Source organism: Cherax quadricarinatus, chromosome 11 (genome assembly GCF_038502225.1).
Source record: "Cherax quadricarinatus isolate ZL_2023a chromosome 11, ASM3850222v1, whole genome shotgun sequence".
NCBI lineage: Eukaryota > Metazoa > Arthropoda > Malacostraca > Decapoda > Parastacidae > Cherax > Cherax quadricarinatus.
In genome coordinates this window covers 20,861,337-20,884,830 of record NC_091302.1, presented here as the reverse complement: position 1 = coordinate 20,884,830, position 23,494 = coordinate 20,861,337, and the positions used below count along the sequence as shown (strand labels likewise).

The 23,494-nt window shown below is 49.8% G+C and overlaps 1 protein-coding gene across 1 annotated transcript in view; it reads right to left on the bottom strand.

The window, feature by feature from the left end:
• Nucleotides 1–23,494, bottom strand: part of LOC128703933 (zwei Ig domain protein zig-8-like) — a 210,321-nt gene that overhangs the window by 19,576 nt on the left and 167,251 nt on the right. Inside the window, exon 5 of the mRNA XM_070083960.1 lies at nucleotides 8,217–8,385. Within this exon, the coding sequence (XP_069940061.1) occupies nucleotides 8,217–8,385 (169 nt within the window). The remainder of the gene's footprint in view (nucleotides 1–8,216; nucleotides 8,386–23,494) is intronic.

The following is a 23,494-nucleotide window of genomic DNA, read 5'->3' as shown; positions in this document are numbered from 1 at the left end:
GTTCCATCCACTGTTATAAACTATTACTGCTAGTTGTTCCATCCCCTGTTATAAACTATTACTGCCAGTTGTTCCATTAACTGTTATAAAATATTACTGCCAGTTGTTCCATCCACTGTTATAAACTATTACTGTCAGTTGTTCCATTAACTGTTACAAAATATTACTGCCAGTTGTTCCATCCCCTGTTTTAAATTTTACTGCCAGTTGTTCCATCCCCTGTTATAAACTTTTACTGCCAGTTGTTCCATCCCATGTTATAAACTGTTACTGAAAGTTGTTCCATCCCCTGTTATAAACTTTTACTGCCAGTTGTTCCATCCCATGTTATAAACTATTACTGCCAGTTGTTCCATCCCAGGTTATAAACTTTTACTGCCAGTTGTTCCATCCCATGTTATAAACTTTTACTGTCAGTTGTTCCATCCCATGTTATAAACTATTACTACCAGTTGTTCCATCCCATGTTTTAAACTATTACTGCCAGTTGTTCCATCCCATGTTATAAACTATTACTGCCAGTTGTTCCATTACATGTTATAAACTTTTACTGCCAGTTGTTCCATTCCATGTTATAAACTATTACTGCCAGTTGTTCCATCCCCTGTTATAAACTTTTACTGCCAGTTGTTCCATCCCATATTATAAACTATTACATCCAGTTGTTCCATCCCTTGTTATAAAGTATTACTGCCAGTTGTTCCATCCCATGTTATAAAGTATTACTACCAGTTGTTCCATCGCATGTTATAAACTATTACTGCCAGTTGTTCCATCTCATGTTATAAAGTATTACTGCCAGTTGTTCCATCGCCTGTTTTAAACTTTTACTGACAGTTGTTCCATCCCATGTTATAAAGTATTACTGACAGTTGTTCCATCCCATGTTATAAACTATTACTGCCAGTTGTTCCATCCGATATTATAAAGCATTACTGCCAGTTGTTCCATCCCATGTTATAAAGTATTACTACCAGTTGTTCCATCCCATGTTATAAACTATTTCTGCCAGTTGTTCCATCTCATGTTATAAAGTATTACTGCCGGTTGTTCCATCCCCTGTTATAAACTTTTACTGCCAGTTGTTCCATCCCATGTTATAAAGTATTACTGCCAGTTGTTCCATCCCATGTTATAAACTATTACTGCCAGTTGTTCCAGCCCAAGTTATAAAGTATTACTGTCAGTTGTTCCATCCCATGTTGTAAAGTATTAGTGCCAGTTGTTCCAGTCCATGTTATAAAGTACAACTGCCCGTTGTTCCATCCCATGTTATAAAGTATTACTGCCAGTTGTTCCAGCCCATGTTATAAACTATTACTGACAGTTGTTCCATCCCATGTTATAAAGTATTACTGACAGTTGTTCCATCCCATGTTATAAAGTATTACTACCAGTTGTTCCAGCCCATGTTATAAAGTTTTACTCCCAGTTGTTCCATCTCATGTTATGAAGTATTACTGCCAGTTGTTCCAGCCCATGTTATAAAGTATTACTCCCAGTTGTTCCAGCCCATGTTATAAACTATTACTGCCAGTTGTTCCATCCCATGTTATAAAGTATTACTACCAGTTGTTCCAGCCATGTTATAAAGTATTATTCCCAGTTGTTCCATCTCATGTTATGAAGTATTAATGCCAGTTGTTCCAGCCCATGTTATAAAGTATTACTCCCAGTTGTTCCAGCCCATGTTGTAAACTATTACTGCCAGTTGTTCCATCGCATATTATAAAGTATTACTGCCAGTTGTTCCAGCCCATGTTATAAACTATTACTGCCAGTTGTTCCATCCCTTGTTATAAACTATTACTGCCAGTTGTTCCATCCCGTGTCATAAAGTATTACTGCAAATTGTTCCAGCCCATGTTATAGAGTATTACTGCCAGTTGTTCCATCCCATATTATAAAGTATTACTCCCAGTTGTCCCATCCCATGTTATAAAGTATTACTGGCAGTTGTTCCAGCCCATGTTATAAAATATTACTGCTAGTTGTTCCATCCCATGCTCTAAAGTATTACTGCCAGTTGTTCCATCCCATGTTGTAAACTATTACTGCCAGTTGTTCCATCCAATGTTATACACTATTACTGCTAGTTGTTCCATCCAATGTTATACACTATTACTGCCAGTTGTTCCATCCCATGTTATAAACTATTACTCCCAGTTGTTCCTCCCCAAGTTATAAACTGTTACTGCCAGTTGTTCCATCCCCTGTTATAAACTATCACTTCAAGTTGTTCCATCACATGCTATAAAATATTACTACCAGTTGTTCCATCCCATGTTATAAAGTATTACTGCCAGTTGTTCCATCCACTGTTATAAAGTATTACTGCCAATTGTTCCATCCTCTGTTATAAAGTATTACAACCAGTTGTTCCATCCCATGTTATAAAGTATTACTGCCAGTTGTTCCATCCATTGGTATAAAGTATTACTGCCAGTTGTTCCATTAACTGTTATGAAATATTACTGCCAGTTGTTCCATCCACTGTTATAAACTATTACTGCCAGTTGTTCCATCCCCTGTTATAAACTATTACTGCCAGTTGTTCCATTAACTGTTATAAAATATTACTGCCAGTTGTTCCATCCACTGTTATAAACTATTACTATCAGTTGTTCCATTAACTGTTATAAAATATTACTGCCAGTTGTTCCATCCCCTGTTATAAATTTTACTGCCAGTTGATCCATCCCATGTTATAAACTTTTACTGCCAGTTGTTCCATCCCATGTTATAAACTGTTACTGCCAGTTGTTCCATCCCCTGTTATAAACTTTTACTGCCAGTTGTTCCATGCCATGTTATAAACTTTTACTGCCAGTTGTTCCATCCCATGTTATAAACTTTTACTGCCAGTTGTTCCATCCCATGTTATAAACTATTACTACCAGTTGTTCCATCCCATGTTATAAACTTTTACTGCCAGTTGTTCCATCCCATGTTATAAACTATTACTGCCAGTTGTTCCATCCCCTATTATAAACTTTTACTGCCAGTTGTTCCATCCCATGTTATAAACTATTACTGCCAGTTGTTCCATCCCATGTTATAAAGTATTACTGCCAGTTGTTCCATCCCATATTACAAACTATTACTGCCAGTTGTTCCATCCCATGTTATAAAGTATTACTACCAGTTGTTCCATCCCATGTTATAAAGTATTACTACCAGTTGTTCCATCCCATGTTATAAACTATTACTGCCAGTTGTTCCATCTCATGTTATAAAGTATTACTACCAGTTGTTCCATCCCATGTTATAAACTTTTACTGCCAGTTGTTCCATCCCATGTTATAAACTATTACTGCCAGTTGTTCCATCCCCTATTATAAACTTTTACTGCCAGTTGTTCCATCCCATGTTATAAACTATTACTGCCAGTTGTTCCATCCCATGTTATAAAGTATTACTACCAGTTGTTCCATCCCATGTTATAAACTATTACTGCCAGTTGTTCCATCCCATGTTATAAAGTATTACTGCCAGTTGTTCCATCCCATGTTATAAATTATTACTGCCAGTTGTTCCAGCCCAAGTTATAAACTTTTACTGCCAGTTGTTCCATCCCATGTTATAAACTATTACTGCCAGTTCCAGCCCAAGTTATAAAGTATTACTGCCAGTTGTTCCAGCCCATGTTATAAAGTATTACTGCCAGTTGTTACAGCCCATGTTATAAACTATTACTGACAGTTGTTCCATCCCATGTTATAAAATATTACTGACAGTTGTTCCATCTCATGTTATAAAGTATTACTGCCAGTTGTTCCATCCCCTGTTATAAACTTTTACTGCCAGTTGTTCCATCCCATGTTATAAAGTATTACTGACAGTTGTTCCATCCCATGTTATAAACTATTACTGCCAGTTGTTCAATCCCATGTTATAAAGTATTACTGCCAGTTGTTCCATCCCATGTTATAAAGTATTACTACCAGTTGTTCCATCCCATGTTATAAACTATTACTGCCAGTTGTTCCAACTCATGTTATAAAGTATTACTGCCGGTTGTTCCATCCCCTGTTATAAACTTTTATTGCCAGTTGTTCCATTCCATGTTATAAAGTATTACTGCCAGTTGTTCCATCCCATGTTATAAACTATTACTGCCAGGTGTTCCTGCCCAAGTTAAAAAGTATTACTGCCAGTTGTTCCATCCCATGTTATAAACTATTACTGCCAGTTGTTCCAGCCCAAGTTATAAAGTATTACTGTCAGCTGTTCCATCCCATGTTGTAAAGTATTACTGCCAGTTGCTACAGTCCATGTTATAAAGTACAACTGCCCGTTGTTCCATCCCATGTTATAAAGTATTACTGCCAGTTGTTCCAGCCCATGTTATAAACTATTACTGACAGTTGTTCCATCCCATGTTATAAAGTATTACTGACAGTTGTTCCATCCCATGTTATAAAGTATTACTACCAGTTGTTCCAGCCCATGTTATAAAGTTTTACTCCCAGTTGTTCCAGCCCATGACATAAAGTATTACTGCCAGTTGTTCCAGCCATGTTATAAAGTATTATTCCCAGTTGTTCCATCTCATGTTATGAAGTATTACTGCCAGTTGTTCCAGCCCATGTTATAAAGTATTACTCCCAGTTGTTCCAGCCCATGTTATAAACTATTACTGCCAGTTGTTCCATCGCATATTATAAAGTATTACTGCCAGTTGTTCCAGCCCATGTTATAAACTATTACTGCCAGTTGTTCCATCCATTGTTATAAACTATTACTGCCAGTTGTTCCATCCCGTGTCATAAAGTATTACTGCCAGTTGTTCCATCTCATGTTATAAAGTATTACTGCCAGTTGTTCCATCCCATATTATAAAGTATTACTCCCAGTTGTTCCATCCCATGTTATAAAGTATTACTGGCAGTTGTTCCAGCCCATGTTATAAAATATTACTGCCAGTTGTTCCATCCCATGCTATAAAGTATTACTGCCAGTTGTTCCATCCCATGTTGTAAACTATTACTGCCAGTTGTTCCATCCAATGTTATACACTATTACTGCCAGTTGTTGCATCCCATGTTATAAACTATTACTGCCAGTTGTTCCATCCAATGTTATACACTATTACTGCCAGTTGTTCCATCCAATGTTATACACTATTACTGCCAGTTGTTCCATCCCATGTTATAAACTATTACTGCCAGTTGTTCCTCCCCAAGTTATAAACTGTTACTGCCAGTTGTTCCATCCCCTGTTAAAAACTATCACTTCAAGTTGTTCCATCACATGCTATAAAATATTACTACCAGTTGTTCCATTCCATGTTATAAAGTATTACTGCCAGTTGTTCCATCCACTGTTATAAAGTATTACTGCCAATTGTTCCATCCTCTGTTATAAAGTATTACAACCAGTTGTTCCATCCCATGTTATAAAGTATTACTGCCAGTTGTTCCATCCATTGGTATAAAGTATTACTGCCAGTTGTTCCATTAACTGTTATGAAATATTACTGCCAGTTGTTCCATCCACTGTTATAAACTATTACTGCCAGTTGTTCCATCCCCTGTTATAAACTATTACTGCCAGTTGTTCCATTAACTGTTATAAAATATTACTGCCAGTTGTTCCATCCACTGTTATAAACTATTACTGTCAGTTGTTCCATTAACTGTTACAAAATATTACTGCCAGTTGTTCCATCCCCTGTTATAAATTTTACTGCCAGTTGTTCCATCCCATGTTATAAACTTTTACTGCCAGTTGTTCCATCCCATGTTATAAACTGTTACTGCCAGTTGTTCCATCCCCTGTTATAAACTTTTACTGCCAGTTGTTCCATGCCATGTTATAAACTTTTATTGCCAGTTGTTCCATCCAATGTTATAAACTTTTACTGCCAGTTGTTCCATCCCATGTTATAAACTATTACTACCAGTTGTTCCATCCCATGTTATAAACTATTACTGCCAGTGGTTCCATCCCATGTTATAAACTATTACTACCAGTTGTTCCATCCCATGTTATAAACTTTTACTGCCAGTTGTTCCATCCCATGTTATAAACTATTACTGCCAGTTGTTCCATCCCCTATTATAACTTTTACTGCCAGTTGTTCCATCCCATGTTATAAACTATTACTGCCAGTTGTTCCATCCCATTTTATAAAGTATTACTGCCAGTTGTTCCATCCCATGTTATAAACTATTACTGCCAGTTGTTCCATCCCATGTTATAAAGTATTACTACAAGTTGTTCCATCCCATGTTATAAAGTATTTCTACCAGTTGTTCCATCCCATGTTATAAACTATTACTGCCAGTTGTTCCATCTCATGGTATAAAGTATTACTGCCAGTTGTTCCATCCCCTGTTATAAACTTTTACTGCCAGTTGTTCCATCCCATGTTATAGAGTATTACTCCCAGTTGTTCCATCCCATGTTATAAAGTATTACTGCCAGTTGTTCCATCTCATGTTATAAAGTATTACTGCCAGTTGTTCCATCCCATGTTATAAAGTATTACTACTAGTTGTTCCATCCCATGTTATAAACTATTACTGCCAGTTGTTCCATCCCATGTTATAAACTATTACTGCCAGTTGTTCCATCCCCTGTTATAAACTTTTACTGCCAGTTGTTCCATCCCATGTTATAAAGTATTACTGCCAGTTGTTCCATCCCATGTTATAAATTATTACTGCCAGTTGTTCCAGCCCAAATTATAAACTATTACTGCCAGTTGTTCCCTCCCATGTTATAAACTATTACTGCCAGTTGTTCCAGCCCAAGTTATAAAGTATTACTGCCAGTTGTTCCATCCCATGTTATAAACTATTACTGCCAGTTGTTCCATCCCATGTTATAAACTATTACTGCCAGTTGTTCCAGCCCAAGTTATAAAGTATTACTGCCAGTTGTTCCAGCCCATGTTATAAAGTATTACTGCCAGTTGTTCCATCCGATGTTATAAAGTATTACTCCCAGTTGTTCCAGCCCATGTTATAAACTATTACTGCCAGTTGTTCCATCCCATGTTATAAAGTATTACTGCCAGTTGTTCCAGCCGATGTTATAAAGTATTACTCCCAGTTGTTCCATCCCCTGTTATAAACTATTACTGCTAGTTGTTCCATCCCATGTTATAAAGCATTACTGCCAGTTGTTCCAGCCCATGTTATAAACTATTACTGCCAGTTGTTCCATCCCATGTTATAAACTATTGCTGCCAGTTGTTCCATCGCATGTTATAAAGTATTACTGCCAGTTGTTCCATCCCATGTTATAAAGTATTACTGCCAGTTGTTCCATCTCATGTTATAAACTATTACTGCTAGTTGTTCCATCCCATGTTATACACTATTACTGCCAGTTGTTCCATCCTATGTTATAAAGTATTACTGCCAGTTGTTCCATCGACTGTTACAAACTATTACTGCCAGTTGTTCCATCCCCTGTTATAAACTATCACTTCAAGTTGTTCCATCCCATGTTATTAAATATTACTACCAGTTGTTCCATCCCATGTTATAAAGTATTACTGCCAGTTGTTCCATCCACTGTTATAAAGTATTACTGCCAATTGTTCCATCCACTGTTATAAAGTATTACTGCCAGTTGTTCCATCCACTGTTATAAAATATTACTACCAGTTGTTCCATCCCATGTTATAAAGTATTACTGCCAGTTGTTCCATCCACTGTTATAAAGTATTATTGCCAATTGTTCCATCCTCTGTTATAAAGTATTACTGCCAGTTGTTCCATCCTCTGTTATAAAGTATTACTGCCAGTTGTTCCATCCATTTGTATAAAGTATTACTGCCAGTTGTTCCATTAACTGTTATAAAATATTACTGCCTGAGTATAATCTAATGATTATTAATGACAATAATCCGAAAAATATTAAACATTTTTGACAGTAGTATAGAGAAGAAATATTGTTAGTAGGAAAGACAAACTGGAATACGAAATGTAAATGTTTCAGACACGGGAAAGAAACAGAAAAATGACTGATAATGATAGATGAATCAAAACAGTGACTTAATTCAAAATATTGCACAGCCACAACAAAAGGAAGATATTGGTAGAATAACAGGAAATCAAACTAGTAAAAACGACGTAGTTATTATACTGTAATGTGAGACGTTGAAAAATATGTGAACTGGAACATATATGGGCAATGATTAAGAGGAATTACAGAAAAAAATAAACAGATGACGAACACTGGAGTGGGGCAGATCAACTTACCATTCAATATATGGACGAGGACCTTGGCGACGGGGGCGCTGCTGGGGTTACACGAGTATGTACCAGAGTCGTCGACAGAGGCGCCTCTCACCAGCAGGTTGGTGGTTGTCCTGGGACCTTTCTCCGTGAGCACACTCACACCTCCTCGCTCACTGTCGTATGTGATCACCTGCAACCAGGGCGGGATTAAGGCATGGGCTTTAGGGGCTGCAGTCCAGGGCCTCCGCCATCTGGGGAGCCTCCAGCGGCTGCAGTCCAGGGCCTCCGCCAGCTGAGGAGCCTCCAGGGGCTGCAGTCCAGGGCCTCCGCCAGCTGGGGAGCCTCCAGGGGCTGCAGTCCAGGGCCTCCGCCAGCTGGGGAGCCTCCAGGGGCTGCAGTCCAGGGCCTCCGCCAGCTGGGGAGCCTCCAGGGGCTGCAGTCCAGGGCCTCCGCCAGGTGGGGAGCCTCCAGGGGCTGCAGTCCAGGGCCTCCGCCAGCTGGGGAGCCTCCAGGGGCTGCAGTCCAGGGCCTCCGCCAGGTGGGGAGCCTCCAGGGGCTGCAGTCCAGGGCCTCCGCCAGCTGGGGAGCCTCCAGGGGCTGCAGCCCAGGGCCTCCGCCAGCTGGGGAGCCTCCAGGGGCTGCAGTCCAGGGCCTCCGCCAGGTGGGGAGCCTCCAGAGATTAAGTGAAAAGTGTTCACAGTTACTGCTGTAAGTATATAATTATAATACGTTATTCCATCACCTATATGATGAACTGTTGACTGTGATGACTATTTTTCCTTTTGAAAATATCACTGGGGCCTCACGGTACCTGTAGCCCAGGGGCCTCACGGTACCTGTAGCTCAGGGGTCTCACGGTACCTGCAGCTCAGGGGTCTCACGGTACCTGTAGCTCAGGGGTCTCACGGTACCTGTAGCTCAGGGGCCTCACGGTACCTGTAGCCCAGGGGCCTCAGGGTACCTGTAGCCCAGGGGTCTCACGGTACCTGTAGCCCAGGGGTCTCACGGTACCTGTAGCTCAGGGGTCTCACGGTACCTGTAGCTCAGGGGCCTCACGGTACCTGTAGCTCAGGGGTCTCACGGTACCTGTAGCTCAGGGGCCTCACGGTACCTGTAGCTCAGGGGCCTCACGGTACCTGTAGCTCAGGGGCCTCACGGTACCTGTAGCCCAGGGGCCTCAGGGTACCTGTAGCCCAGGGGTCTCACGGTACCTGTAGCCCAGGGGTCTCACGGTACCTGTAGCTCAGGGGTCTCACGGTACCTGTAGCTCAGGGGCCTCACGGTACCTGTAGCTCAGGGGCCTCACGGTACCTGTAGCTCAGGGGTCTCACATTACCTGTAGCCCAGGGGCCTCAGGGTACCTGTAGCCCAGGGGTCTCACGGTACCTGTAGCTCAGGGGCCTCACGGTACCTGTAGCTCAGGGGCCTCACGGTACCTGTAGCCCAGGGGCCTCACGGTACCTGTAGCTCAGGGGCCTCACGGTACCTGTAGCTCAGGGGCCTCACGGTACCTGTAGCTCAGGGGCCTCACGGTACCTGTAGCCCAGGGGCCTCACGGTAACTGTAGCCCAGGGGCCTCACGGTACCTGTAGCCCAGGGGCCTCACGGTACCTGTAGCTCAGGGGCCTCACGGTACCTGTAGCCCAGGGGCCTCACGGTACCTGTAGCCCAGGGGCCTCACGGTACCTGTAGCTCAGGGGCCTCACGGTACCTGTAGCCCAGGGGCCTCACGGTACCTGTAGCTCAGGGGCCTCACGGTACCTGTAGCCCAGGGGCCTCACGGTACCTGTAGCCCAGGGGCCTCACGGTACCTGTAGCCCAGGGGCCTCACGGTACCTGTAGCTCAGGGGCCTCACGGTACCTGTAGCCCAGGGGCCTCACGGTACCTGTAGCCCAGGGGCCTCACGGTACCTGTAGCCCAGGGGCCTCACGGTACCTGTAGCTCAGGGGCCTCACGGTACCTGTAGCCCAGGGGCCTCACGGTACCTGTAGCCCAGGGGCCTCACGGTACCTGTAGCTCAGGGGCCTCACGGTACCTGTAGCCCAGGGGCCTCACGGTACCTGTAGCTCAGGGGCCTCACGGTACCTGTAGCTCAGGGGCCTCACTGTACCTGTAGCTCAAGGGCCTCACGGTACCTGTAGCCCAGGGGCCTCACGGTACCTGTAGCCCAGGGGCCTCACGGTACCTGTAGCTCAGGGGCCTCACGGTACCTGTAGCCCAGGGGCCTCACGGTACCTGTAGCCCAGGGGCCTCACGGTACCTGTAGCCCAGGGGCCTCACGGTACCTGTAGCCCAGGGGCCTCACGGTACCTGTAGCTCAGGGGCCTCACGGTACCTGTAGCCCAGGGGCCTCACGGTACCTGTAGCCCAGGGGCCTCACGGTACCTGTAGCTCAGGGGCCTCACGGTACCTGTAGCCCAGGGGCCTCACGGTACCTGTAGCTCAGGGGCCTCACGGTACCTGTAGCCCAGGGGCCTCACGGTACCTGTAGCCCAGGGGCCTCACGGTACCTGTAGCCCAGGGGCCTCACGGTACCTGTAGCCCAGGGGCCTCACGGTACCTGTAGCCCAGGGGCCTCACGGTACCTGTAGCCCAGGGGTCTCACGGTACCTGTAGCCCAGGGGCCTCACGGTACCTGTAGCTCAGGGGCCTCACAGTACCTGTAGCTCAGGGGCCTCACGGTACCTGTAGCTCAGGGGCCTCACGGTACCTGTAGCCCAGGGGCCTCACGGTACCTGTAGCCCAAGGGCCTCACAGTACCTGTAGCTCAAAGGCCTCACGGTACCTGTAGCTCAGGGGCCTCACGGTACCTGTAGCCCAGGGGCCTCACGGTACCTGTAGCCCAGGGGCCTCACGGTACCTGTAGCCCAGGGGCCTCACGGTACCTGTAGCTCAGGGGCCTCACGGTACCTGTAGCCCAGGGGCCTCACGGTACCTGTAGCCCAGGGGCCTCACGGTACCTGTAGCTCAGGGGCCTCACGGTACCTGTAGCCCAGGGGCCTCACGGTACCTGTAGCTCAGGGGCCTCACGGTACCTGTAGCCCAGGGGCCTCACGGTACCTGTAGCCCAGGGGCCTCACGGTACCTGTAGCCCAGGGGCCTCACGGTACCTGTAGCCCAGGGGCCTCACGGTACCTGTAGCCCAGGGGCCTCACGGTACCTGTAGCCCAGGGGTCTCACGGTACCTGTAGCCCAGGGGCCTCACGGTACCTGTAGCTCAGGGGCCTCACAGTACCTGTAGCTCAGGGGCCTCACGGTACCTGTAGCTCAGGGGCCTCACGGTACCTGTAGCCCAGGGGCCTCACGGTACCTGTAGCCCAAGGGCCTCACAGTACCTGTAGCTCAAAGGCCTCACGGTACCTGTAGCTCAGGGGCCTCACGGTACCTGTAGCCCAGGGGCCTCACGGTACCTGTAGCCCAGGGGCCTCACGGTACCTGTAGCCCAGGGGTCTCACGGTACCTGTAGCCCAGGGGCCTCACGGTACCTGTAGCCCAGGGGCCTCACGGTACCTGTAGCCCAGGGGTCTCACGGTACCTGTAGCCCAGGGGCCTCACGGTACCTGTAGCCCAGGGGCCTCACAGTACCTGTAGCTCAGGGGCCTCACGGTACCTGTAGCTCAGGGGCCTCACGGTACCTGTAGCCCAGGGGCTTCACGGTACCTGTAGCCCAGGGGCCTCACGGTACCTGTAGCCCAGGGGTCTCACGGTACCTGTAGCCCAGGGGCCTCACGGTACCTGTAGCCCAGGGGCCTCACGGTACCTGTAGCCCAGGGGTCTCACGGTACCTGTAGCCCAGGGGCCTCACGGTACCTGTAGCTCAGGGGCCTCACGGTACCTGTAGCTCAGGGGTCTCACGGTACCTGTAGCTCAGGGGCCTCACGGTACCTGTAGCCCAGGGGCCTCACGGTACCTGTAGCCCAGGGGTCTCACGGTACCTGTAGCCCAGGGGCCTCACGGTACCTGTAGCTCAGGGGCCTCACGGTACCTGTAGCTCAGGGGTCTCACGGTACCTGTAGCTCAGGGGCCTCACGGTACCTGTAGCCCAGGGGCCTCACGGTACCTGTAGCCCAGGGGTCTCACGGTACCTGTAGCCCAGGGGCCTCACGGTACCTGTAGCTCAGGGGCCTCACGGTACCTGTAGCCCAGGAGCCTCACGGTACCTGTAGCCCAGGGGTCTCACGGTACCTGTAGCTCAGGGGCCTCACGGTACCTGTAGCCCAGGGGTCTCACGGTACCTGTAGCCCAGGGGTCTCACGGTACCTGTAGCTCAGGGGCCTCACGGTACCTGTAGCCCAGGGGTCTCACGGTACCTGTAGCCCAGGGGCCTCACGGTACCTGTAGCTCAGGGGCCTCACGGTACCTGTAGCCCAGGAGCCTCACGGTACCTGTAGCCCAGGGGTCTCACGGTACCTGTAGCCCAGGGGCCTCACGGTACCTGTAGCCCAGGGGCCTCACGGTACCTGTAGCCCAGGGGCCTCACGGTACCTGTAGCCCAGGGGCCTCACGGTACCTGTAGCCCAGGGGCCTCACGGTACCTGTAGCCCAGGGGCCTCACGGTACCTGTAGCCCAGGGGCCTCACGGTACCTGTAGCCCAGGGGCCTCACGGTACCTGTAGCTCAGGGGCCTCACGGTACCTGTAGCCCAGGGGCCTCACGGTACCTGTAGCCCAGGGCCCTCACGGTACCTGTAGCCCAGGGGTCTCACGGTACCTGTAGCCCAGGGGCCTCACGGTACCTGTAGCTCAGGGGCCTCACGGTTCCTGTAGCCCAGGGGCCTCACGGTACCTGTAGCCCAGGGGTCTCACGGTACCTGTAGCCCAGGGGCCTCACGGTACCTGTAGCTCAGGGGCCTCACGGTACCTGTAGCCCAGGGGCCTCATGGTACCTGTAGCTCAGGGGCCTCACGGTACCTGTAGCCCAGGGGCCTCACGGTACCTGTAGCTCAGGGGCCTCACGGTACCTGTAGCTCAGGGGCCTCAGGGTACCTGTAGCTCAGGGGCCTCACGGTACCTGTAGCCCAGGGGCCTCACGGTACCTGTAGCTCAGGGGCCTCAGGGTACATGTAGCCCAGGGGCCTCACGGTACCTGTAGCCCAGGGGCCTCACGGTACCTGTAGCCCAGGGGCCTCACGGTACCTGTAGCCCAGGGGCCTCACGGTACCTGTAGCCCAGGGGCCTCACGGTACCTGTAGCCCAGGGGCCTCACGGTACCTGTAGCTCAGGGGCCTCACGGTACCTGTAGCCCAGGGGCCTCACGGTACCTGTAGCTCAGGGGCCTCACGGTACCTGTAGCCAAGGGGCCTCACGGTACCTGTAGCTCAGGGGCCTCACGGTACCTGTAGCTCAGGGGCCTCACGGTACCTGTAGCTCAGGGGCCTCACGGTACCTGTAGCCCAGGGGCCTCACGGTACCTGTAGCTCAGGGGCCTCAGGGTACATGTAGCCCATGGGCCTCACGGTACCTGTAGCCCAGGGGCCTCACGGTACCTGTAGCCCAGGGGCCTCACGGTACCTGTAGCCCAGGGGCCTCACGGTACCTGTAGCCCAGGGGCCTCACGGTACCTGTAGCCCAGGGGCCTCACGGTACCTGTAGCTCAGGGGCCTCACGGTAACTGTAGCTCAGGGGCCTCACGGTACCTGTAGCTCAGGGGCCTCACGGTACCTGTAGCCCAGGGGCCTCACGGTACCTGTAGCCCAGGGGCCTCACGGTACCTGTAGCTCAGGGGCCTCAGGGTACCTGTAGCCCAGGGGCCTCACGGTACCTGTAGCTCAGGGGCCTCACGGTACCTGTAGCTCAGGGGCCTCACGGTACCTGTAGCTCAGGGGCCTCACGGTACCTGTAGCCCAGGGGCCTCACGGTACCTGTAGCTCAGGGGCCTCACGGTACCTGTAGCCCAGGGGCCTCACGGTACCTGTAGCTCAGGGGCCTCACGGTACCTGTAGCTCAGGGGCCTCACAGTACCTGTAGCTCAGGGGCCTCATGGTACCTGTAGCTCAGGGGCTTCACGGTACCTGTAGCCCAGGGGCCTCACGGTACCTGTAGCTCAGGGGCCTCACGGTACCTGTAGCTCAAGGGCCTCACGGTACCTGTAGCTCAGGGGCCTCACGGTACCTGTAGCTCAGGGGCCTCACGGTACCTGTAGCTCAGGGGCCTCACGGTACCTGTAGCTCAGGAGCCTCACGGTACCTGTAGCTCAGGGGCCTCACAGTACCTGTAGCCCAGGGGCCTCACAGTACCTGTAGCTCAGGGGCCTCACGGTACCTGTAGCTCAGGGGCCTCACAGTACCTGTAGCCCAGGGGCCTCACATTACCTGTAGCCCAGGGGCCTCACAGTACCTGTAGCTCAGGGGCCTCACGGTACCTGTAGCTCAGGGGCCTCACAGTACCTGTAGCCCAGGGGCCTCACAGTACCTGTAGCCCAGGGGCTTCACGGTACCTGTAGCTCAGGGGCCTCACGGTACCTGTAGCCCAGGGGCCTCACGGTACCTGTAGCTCAGGGGCCTCACGGTACCTGTAGCTCAGGGGCATCACAGTACCTGTAGCTCAGGGGCCTCACGGTACCTGTAGCTCAGGGGCCTCACGGTACCTGTAGCCCAGGGGCCTCACGGTACCTGTAGCTCAGGGGCCTCACGTTACCTGTAGTTCAGGGGCCTCACGGTACCTGTAGCTCAGGGGCCTCACGGTACCTCTAGCTCAGGGGCCTCACGGTACCTGTAGCTCAGGGGCCTCACGGTACCTGTAGCTCAGGAGCCTCACGGTACCTGTAGCTCAGGGGCCTCACAGTACCTGTAGCCCAGGGGCCTCACAGTACCTGTAGCTCAGGAGCCTCACGGTACCTGTAGCTCAGGGGCCTCACAGTACCTGTAGCCCAGGGGCCTCACATTACCTGTAGCCCAGGGGCCTCACAGTACCTGTAGCTCAGGGGCCTCACGGTACCTGTAGCTCAGGGGCCTCACAGTACCTGTATCCCAGGGGCCTCACAGTACCTGTAGCCCAGGGGCTTCACGGTACCTGTAGCCCAGGGGCCTCACGGTACCTGTAGCCCAGGGGCCTCACGGTGCCTGTAGCCCAGGGGCCTCACGGTACCTGTAGCCCAGGGGCCTCACGGTACCTGTAGCTCAGGGGCCTCACGGTACCTGTAGCTCAGGGGCCTCACGGTACCTGTAGCCCAAGGGCCTCACGGTACCTGTAGCTCAGGGGCCTCACGGTACCTGTAGCCCAGGGGCCTCACGGTACCTGTAGCTCAGGGGCCTCACGGTACCTGTAGCTCAGGGGCCTCACAATACTTGTAGCTCAGGGGCCTCACGGTACCTGTAGCTCAGGGGCCTCACGGTACCTGTAGCCCAGGGGCCTCACGGCACCTGTAGCCCAGGGGCCTCACGGCACCTGTAGCTCAGGGGCCTCACGGTACCTGCAGCTCAGGGGCCTCACGGTACCTGTAGCTCAGGGGCCTCACGGTACCTGTAGCTCAGGGGCCTCACGGTACCTGTAGCTCAGGGGCCTCACGGTACCTGTAGCTCAGTAGCCTCACGGTACCTGTAGCTCAGGGGCCTCACGGTACCTGTAGCTCAGGGGCCTCACGGTACCTGTAGCCCAGGGGCCTCACGGCACCTGTAGCTCAGGGGCCTCACGGTACCTGTAGCTCAGGGGCCTCACGGTACCTGTAGCCCAAGGGCCTCACGGTACCTGTAGCTCAGGGGCCTCACGGTACCTGTAGCCCAGGGGCCTCACGGTACCTGTAGCTCAGGGGCCTCACGGTACCTGTAGCTCAGGGGCCTCACAGTACTTGTAGCTCAGGGGCCTCACGGTACCTGTAGCTCAGGGGCCTCACGGTACCTGTAGCCCAGGGGCCTCACCGCACCTGTAGCTCAGGGGCCTCAGGGCACCTGTAGCTCAGGGGCCTCACGGTACCTGCAGCTCAGGGGCCTCACGGTACCTGTAGCTCAGGGGCCTCACGGTACCTGTAGCTCAGGGGCCTCACGGTACCTGTAGCTCAGGGGCCTCACGGTACCTGTAGCTCAGGGGCCTCACGGTACCTGTAGCTCAGGGGCCTCACGGTACCTGTAGCTCAGGGGCCTCACGGTACCTGTAGCCCAGGGGCCTCACGGCACCTGTAGCTCAGGGGCCTCACGGCACCTGTAGCTCAGGGGCCTCACGGTACCTGCAGCTCAGGGGCCTCACGGTACCTGTAGCTCAGGGGCCTCACGGTACCTGTAGCTCAGGGGCCTCACGGTACCTGTAGCTCAGGGGCCTCACGGTACCTGTAGCTCAGGGGCCTCACGGTACCTGTAGCTCAGGGGCCTCACGGTACCTGTAGCTCAGGGGCCTCATAGTACCTGTAGCCCAGGGGCCTCACAGTACCTGTAGCTCAGGGGCCTCACGGTACCTGTAGCTCAGGGGCCTCACAGTACCTGTAGCCCAGGGGCCTCACAGTACCTGTAGCCCAGGGGCCTCACGGTACCTGTAGCTCAGGGGCCTCACGGTACCTGTAGCCCAGGGGCCTCACGGTACCTGTAGCTCAGGGGCCTCACGGTACCTGTAGCTCAGGGGCCTCACGGTACCTGTAGCTCAGGGGCCTCACAGTACCTGTAGCCCAGGGGCCTCACGGTACCTGTAGCTCAGGGGCCTCACGGTACCTGTAGCTCAGGGGTCTCACAGTACCTGTAGCCCAGGGGCCTCACGGTACCTGTAGCTCAGGGGTCTCACAGTACCTGTAGCCCAGGGGCCTCACGGTACCTGTAGCTCAGGGGTCTCACAGTACCTGTAGCTCAGGGGGCTCACGGTACCTGTAGCTCAGGGGCCTCACGGTACCTGTAGCTCAGGGGCCTCACGGTACCTGTAGCTCAGGGGCCTCACGGTACCTGTAACCCAGGGGTCTCACATTACCTGTAGCCCCTGGGCCTCACGGTACCTGTAGCTCAGGGGCCTCACGGTTCCTGTAGCTCAGGGGCCTCACGGTACCTGTAGCTCAGGGGCCTCACGGCACCTGTAGCCCAGGGGCCTCACAGTACCTGTAGCCCAGGGGCCTCACAGTACCTGTAGCCCAGAGGCCTCACAGTGCCTGTAGCCCAGGGGCCTCACAGTACCTGTAGCCCAGAGGCCTCACAGTGCCTGTAGCCCAGGGGCCTCACAGTACCTGTAGCCCAGGGGCCTCACAGTACCTGTAGCCCAGAGGCCTCACAGTGCCTGTAGCCCAGAGGCCTCCCAGTGCCTGTAGCCCAGGGGCCTCACAGTACCTGTAGCCCAGAGGCCTCACAGTGCCTGTAGCCCAGAGGCCTCACAGTGCCTGTAGCCCAGAGGCCTCACAGTGCCTGTAGCCCAGGGGCCTCACAGTACCTGTAGCCCATGGGCCTCACAGTGCCTGTAGCCCAGGGGCCTCACAGTACCTGTAGCCCAGGGGCCTCACAGTACCTGTAGCCCAGGGGATTACAAAATCTTAATCTGGCTGTGTCTACAACTACACCAATATTACTCCTCCCACCTACTAGTTACAGGAGTGTGCATAATAATTGCGACAGTGATGAAATAAGACATTTATTTGGAAAATTAATGTTTATTTTGAAAATACACAGCAATGATAAGACAGATAATTGATGTAATAAGATATGACACACATTGCTTTTATAAACATTACTGGTAGAAAGGCATTATATATATAGGGGGAGAGTGAGGTGTGACGCACGTGACCTGAGGAATGTCATAAGAACATGAGAACATAAGAATGGAGGAACACTGTAGAAGGCCTACTGGCCCATGCGAGGCAGGTCCTTATCAAAACAACCTCTGCCTACGATGAGGACGGGTAGACGTTGAAATCATGTGACTCCTGTGTTGTTGGGTTGGTGGTGCTTAAGTATCATGCATGCCAATGTATGCCAGGTTTGTGTGTCTTAGGAAGGCCATACAGGCGTGCTGGTTTCGGTTGACCTGGTAAAAGTTTAAGTAGTTTTTTGCCTTGTTTTGATTTTCGTAAGATGCTACGAGCCTTTTGAAGAAAAGTCTGGGTACTTTGAAGTAGCACTGATTCAACGATGTCAACACATACCAGCCTGTATCAGAATCAGTGCTACTTCAAAGTACCCAGACTTTTCTTCAAAAGGCTCGTAGCATCTTACGAAAATCAAAACAAGACAAAAAAACTACTTAAACTTTTACCAGGTCAACCGAAACCAGCACGCCTGTATGGCCTTCCTAAGACACACAAACCTGGCATCCCACTACGGCCTATCACTTCGGGCATAGGGAGTGCACCACACAGACTAGCCGGCCACCTTGCCAAATACCTTTCAGCGCTTCTGGGCACCATCAGTCAAGCCCACCTCAAGCACTCAGGTGACCTTCTCTCCCGAATTTCCAACCTGAATGTCAAAAACAAAAGCATGGCTTCCTTCGATGTCACAGCCCTCTTTACCAACGTTCCTACTGACGCTGCAATCAACATTCTGAGACAGAGGCTCACTGAAAACCACGACCTCCCTTTACCTCTTCTAGATTTCATCAATCTAGTGGAACTGTGTGTTAATTTCAACTTCTTCAAGTATCAGGACAACTGTTACAAACAGTGCTTTGGGATGGCAATGGGCAGCCCGCTCAGTGCTGTGCTTGCCAACCTCTTCATGGAAAACCTGGAGACAGAGAAATTCAGCACCCTCATTCCCAACACCGTTACCTGGCTAAGATACGTTGATGATGTATTGGTTTTCTATCCGAGACGTCTCAATATCCAGGCCCTTCTCAACAAGATCAATGCAGTTGAACCATCAATAAAGTTTACACTTGAACTCGAAAATAATGGCAAACTTCCTTTCCTCGACGTTCTACTGTGCAGATCTTCCGACAGTGACAAACTTCTCTTCAAAGTGTATAGAAAACCTACCAACAAGGACGATCTTATACACTTTTATTCACACCAAGACACCCGCACTAAGAGAGGAGTCCTCATTGGCTTCTTCTTGAGAGCTCTTCGCATCTCCATGCATCTTCCATGCACTTACATAACACAAGCCTTTACACGTCTTCAGTTCCCATCTTTCTTCAGCCGAGATTGCAGACTTAAGGCACAAGCTATTCTCAACAAACCGCCCATGGAACAGCCCCCTAAGCAGTTCATAGTACTCCCATGTGGTGATGTTGCCACGAATACTCGCCGGGCACTTGCTATGAGTAACATCAACGTTTCCACCATAAACACATCATCTATCAAAGACCTCACTACGAAACGCAGCCCCACACCTCTAACTTCTACAGCAGGCGTCTACACTATCCCCTGTGGGTTCTGTCCCAAGAAATATGTAGGCGAGACAGGCAGAGATCTTGCAGTCCGCTTGAATGAGCATCGAAATGCCTCTAACAGAGACGATGTAAGGTACGCCTGTGTCCTCCACAGAGACTCCACGGGACATTTGATGAACTGGAATGAGGCACAACTCGTTCTCACCGAACCAGACCTCAGACGCCGACGGTGCCTAGAAGCCTCACTAATCGCAGTCACCGACACTATAGGACGCAACACTGGAAACTACAAAATTTCAAAAACATTGGCATGCATGATACTTAAGCACCACCAACCCAACAGCACAGGAGTCACATGATTTCAACGTCTACCCGTCCTCATCGTAGGCAGAGGTTGTTTTGATAAGGACCTGCCTCGCATGGGCCAGTAGGCCTTCTACAGTGTTCCTCCATTCTTATGTTCTCATGTTCTTATGACATTCCTCAGGTCACGTACGTCACACCTCACTCTCCCCCTATATATATAATGCCTTTCTACCTCTGTATGTTAGAAGTGATCAAGGTCCCAGGACCGAAACGTTTTCTAATAAATATGTCATAGTGTTTGCTTACGTGTCTTTCTAAACCAACTTGTCGGTATTTATTACCAAGGTTTATACCATAAACATTACTACACGCTTTGGGATAGACTCGACCAATGTTGAACGAATTTTGTCAAATTCTTCAAGGTGGTACCAGGCCCTAATAACAGCACTAATTAGCTTCTCCACAGTTGAACAGTCCTGTTTTGCGATCCTGCCCATAGATTCTCTGTTGGGTTGAGGTTAGGAGAGTCTTCAGGCCAATTTAGAATTTCGAAGAATGTCAGCATTTTTTTAGATTTGCGGCGTGGAGCAAGATCCTATTGAAAATGCCTTTTCCATCGGGAAAATCTCTATCCATAATGGAAAGCAAATGAGTTGCCAGGATTGCCTTGTATCTGTCACTGTTCATCGTTCCCTCAACAATAACAGTTTGTCCAGAGCCTTTAGTAGTAAAGCTACGCCAAAATATCTTTTTAGGTTGGTGTTCTTGCGTTTGTTGAAATGGACTTTTGATAATGTCAATAATATTAATAATAATAATAATAATAATAATAATAATAATAATAATAATAATAATAATTATTATTATTATTATTATTATTATTATTATTATTATTATTATTATTATTATTATTATTATTATTATCATTCTTCTTCTTCTTCTTCTTCTTCTTCTTCTTCTTATTATTATTATTATTATTATTATTATTATTATTATTATTATTATTATTATTATTATTATCATTCTTCTTCTTCTTCTTCTTCTTCTTCTTCTTCTTCTTCTTCTTCTTCTTCTTCTTCTTCTTATTATTATTATTATTATTATTATTATTATTATTATTATTATTATTATTATTATTCTTCTTCTTCTTCTTCTTCTTCTTCTTCTTCTTCTTCTTCTTCTTCTTCTTCTTCTTATTATTATTATTATTATTATTATTATTATTATTATTAAAAAAGTGCTTTTAGACCTCATCAGACGTTATTTTTCTAAAACCAGAGAAAGGTGACATAAAGAACGACACATCATTCAGCATCCCTCATTAATAAGTCGTGAGATAAGAGGTACATGGCTATCTCAGTTTAAACTGTCACTCTGAAATGCAACATCCCCATCAATCCCTTAAAGTGGAGGTATTATACCTCTCGGAACTCCAAGTCACAGCTAACCGGTCCCAGCTAACCTGTTTCTCACACTCGAACATCGTATTAAATAATAAATATCACTGACATCCACTCTGATTTAAGAAAGTTACACAAGCTTACTGGGTCCTGTGCACCCATGACTCAAGCTTCCATTACATACTTTCCTCAACCTGGAATGTACTTACACCTTCATCGTCTGCATGATCTGTACGGGTTTGAAGTTCCTTTTCGATAATAAAAACAATAATAATAATAATAATAATAATAATAATATTGATAATGCTAAAAATAATAACAATAATAATAATAATATTGGTATTGTTATTATTGATATTATAATAATTAATAGTAATAAAAGACCTTTCTTCAACCTTATGTATAATTTATCCTCTCGAACAATCCATCTTGCTTCAACTTGAGAGTAAGACACATGTGCAACATCTGGGTATCTTTATTGTAGACGTTTCGCCATCCAGTGGCCATCCAGGGACTGATTACCTCATCTTCTGTACATAGTTCTACTGTCTTCAAGTTATGTCCTAGAATTTGTATTGATAAAGCCACTGGATGGCGAAACGTCTACAATAAAGATACCCAGATGTTGCACATGTGTCTTACTCTCATCTTGTCGGTATTATATACCATTTCGTACATTGCTTCAACTTGTTTTTTTAATAACTAAACCAATAACCAATCCTGCATACTATTAGTTCTGTACATAATATTTACACCAGAAATAAATCTCACACCTGACAATTCTACTGCCTCCTGCCTCCAGCCTCCAGCCTCCAGCCTCCAGCCTCCAGCCTCCAGCCTCCTGCCTCCAGCCTCCAGCCTCCAGCCTCCAGCCTCCAGCCTCCAGCCTCCAGCCTCCAGCCTCCAGCCTCCTGCCTCCAGCCTCCAGCCTCCAGCCTCCAGCCTCCAGCCTCCAGCCTCCAGCCTCCAGCCTCCAGCCTCCAGCCTCCAGACTCCAGAGTCCAGCCTCCAGCCTCCAGCCTCCAGCCTCCAGCCTCCAGCCTCCAGCCTCCAGCCTCCAGCCTCCAGAGTCCAGCCTCCAGCCTCCAGCCTCCAGCCTCCAGCCTCCAGCCTCCAGCCTCCAGCCTCCAGCCTCCAGCTTCCAGCCTCCAGCCTCCAGCCTCCAGCCTCCAGCCTCCAGCCTCCAGCCTCCAGCCTCCAGCCTCCAGCCTCCAGCTTCCAGCCTCCAGCCTCCAGCCTCCAGCCTCCAGCCTCCAGCCTCCAGCCTCCAGCCTCCAGCCTCCAGCCTCCAGCCTCCAGCCTCCTGCCTCCAGCCTCCAGCCTCCAGCCTCCAGCCTCCAGCCTCCAGCCTCCAGCCTCCAGCCTCCAGCCTCCAGCCTCCAGCCTCCAGCCTCCAGCTTCCAGCCTCCAGCCTCCAGCCTCCAGCCTCCAGCCTCCAGCCTCCAGCCTCCAGCCTCCAGCCTCCAGCCTCCAGCCTCCAGCCTCCAGCCTCCAGCCTCCAGCCTCCAGCCTCCAGCCTCCAGCCTCCAGCCTCCAGCCTCCAGCCTCCAGCCTCCAGCCTCCAGCCTCCAGCCTCCAGCCTCCAGCCTCCAGCTTCCAGCCTCCAGCCTCCAGCCTCCAGCCTCCAGCCTCCAGCCTCCAGCCTCCAGCCTCCAGCCTCCAGCCTCCAGCCTCTAGCCTCCAGCCTCCAGCCTCCTTAAAGCAGCAACAACCAGACATTACACTCATACATCACTCTTACTCAGAGATTTTGCTACATTCATCTCCGAGTGATACAATACTACCTGCCTTCATTTCTCTCATTTATTTTATAATTCCCTACGTCTTTCAGGCATCCATTTATCTACATATTCTAGACGTTTTCTTACTCTGCTATCCGTGTTCCTCTCGCTGTTAACTTTCAACTTGCCTCATTTACAGTTCTTTTCCGATCCACCCAAAAGCATTGTGTCATCTGTGTCAACTTCTTTCTTGCGACAGTGAATATATTTCAAGTTCACACGTCAAGTGTAAGACGCACTGTCTCCGACCAGTGTCAGGAGACACTTGCCCTGTCTCCGACCAGTGTCAGGAGACACTTGCCCTGTCTCCGACCAGTGTCAGGAGACACTTGCACTGTCTAGGACCAGTATCAGGAGACACTTGCGCTGTCTCCGACCAGTGTCAGGAGACACTTTCCCTGTCTAGGACCAGTATCAGGAGACACTTGCGCTGTCTCCGACCAGTGTCAGGAGACACTTTCCCTGTCTAGGACCAGTATCAGGAGACACTTGCGCTGTCTCCGACCAGTGTCAGGAGACACTTGCCATGTCTCCGACCAGTGTCAGGAGACACTTGCCATGTCTCCGACCAGTGTCAGGA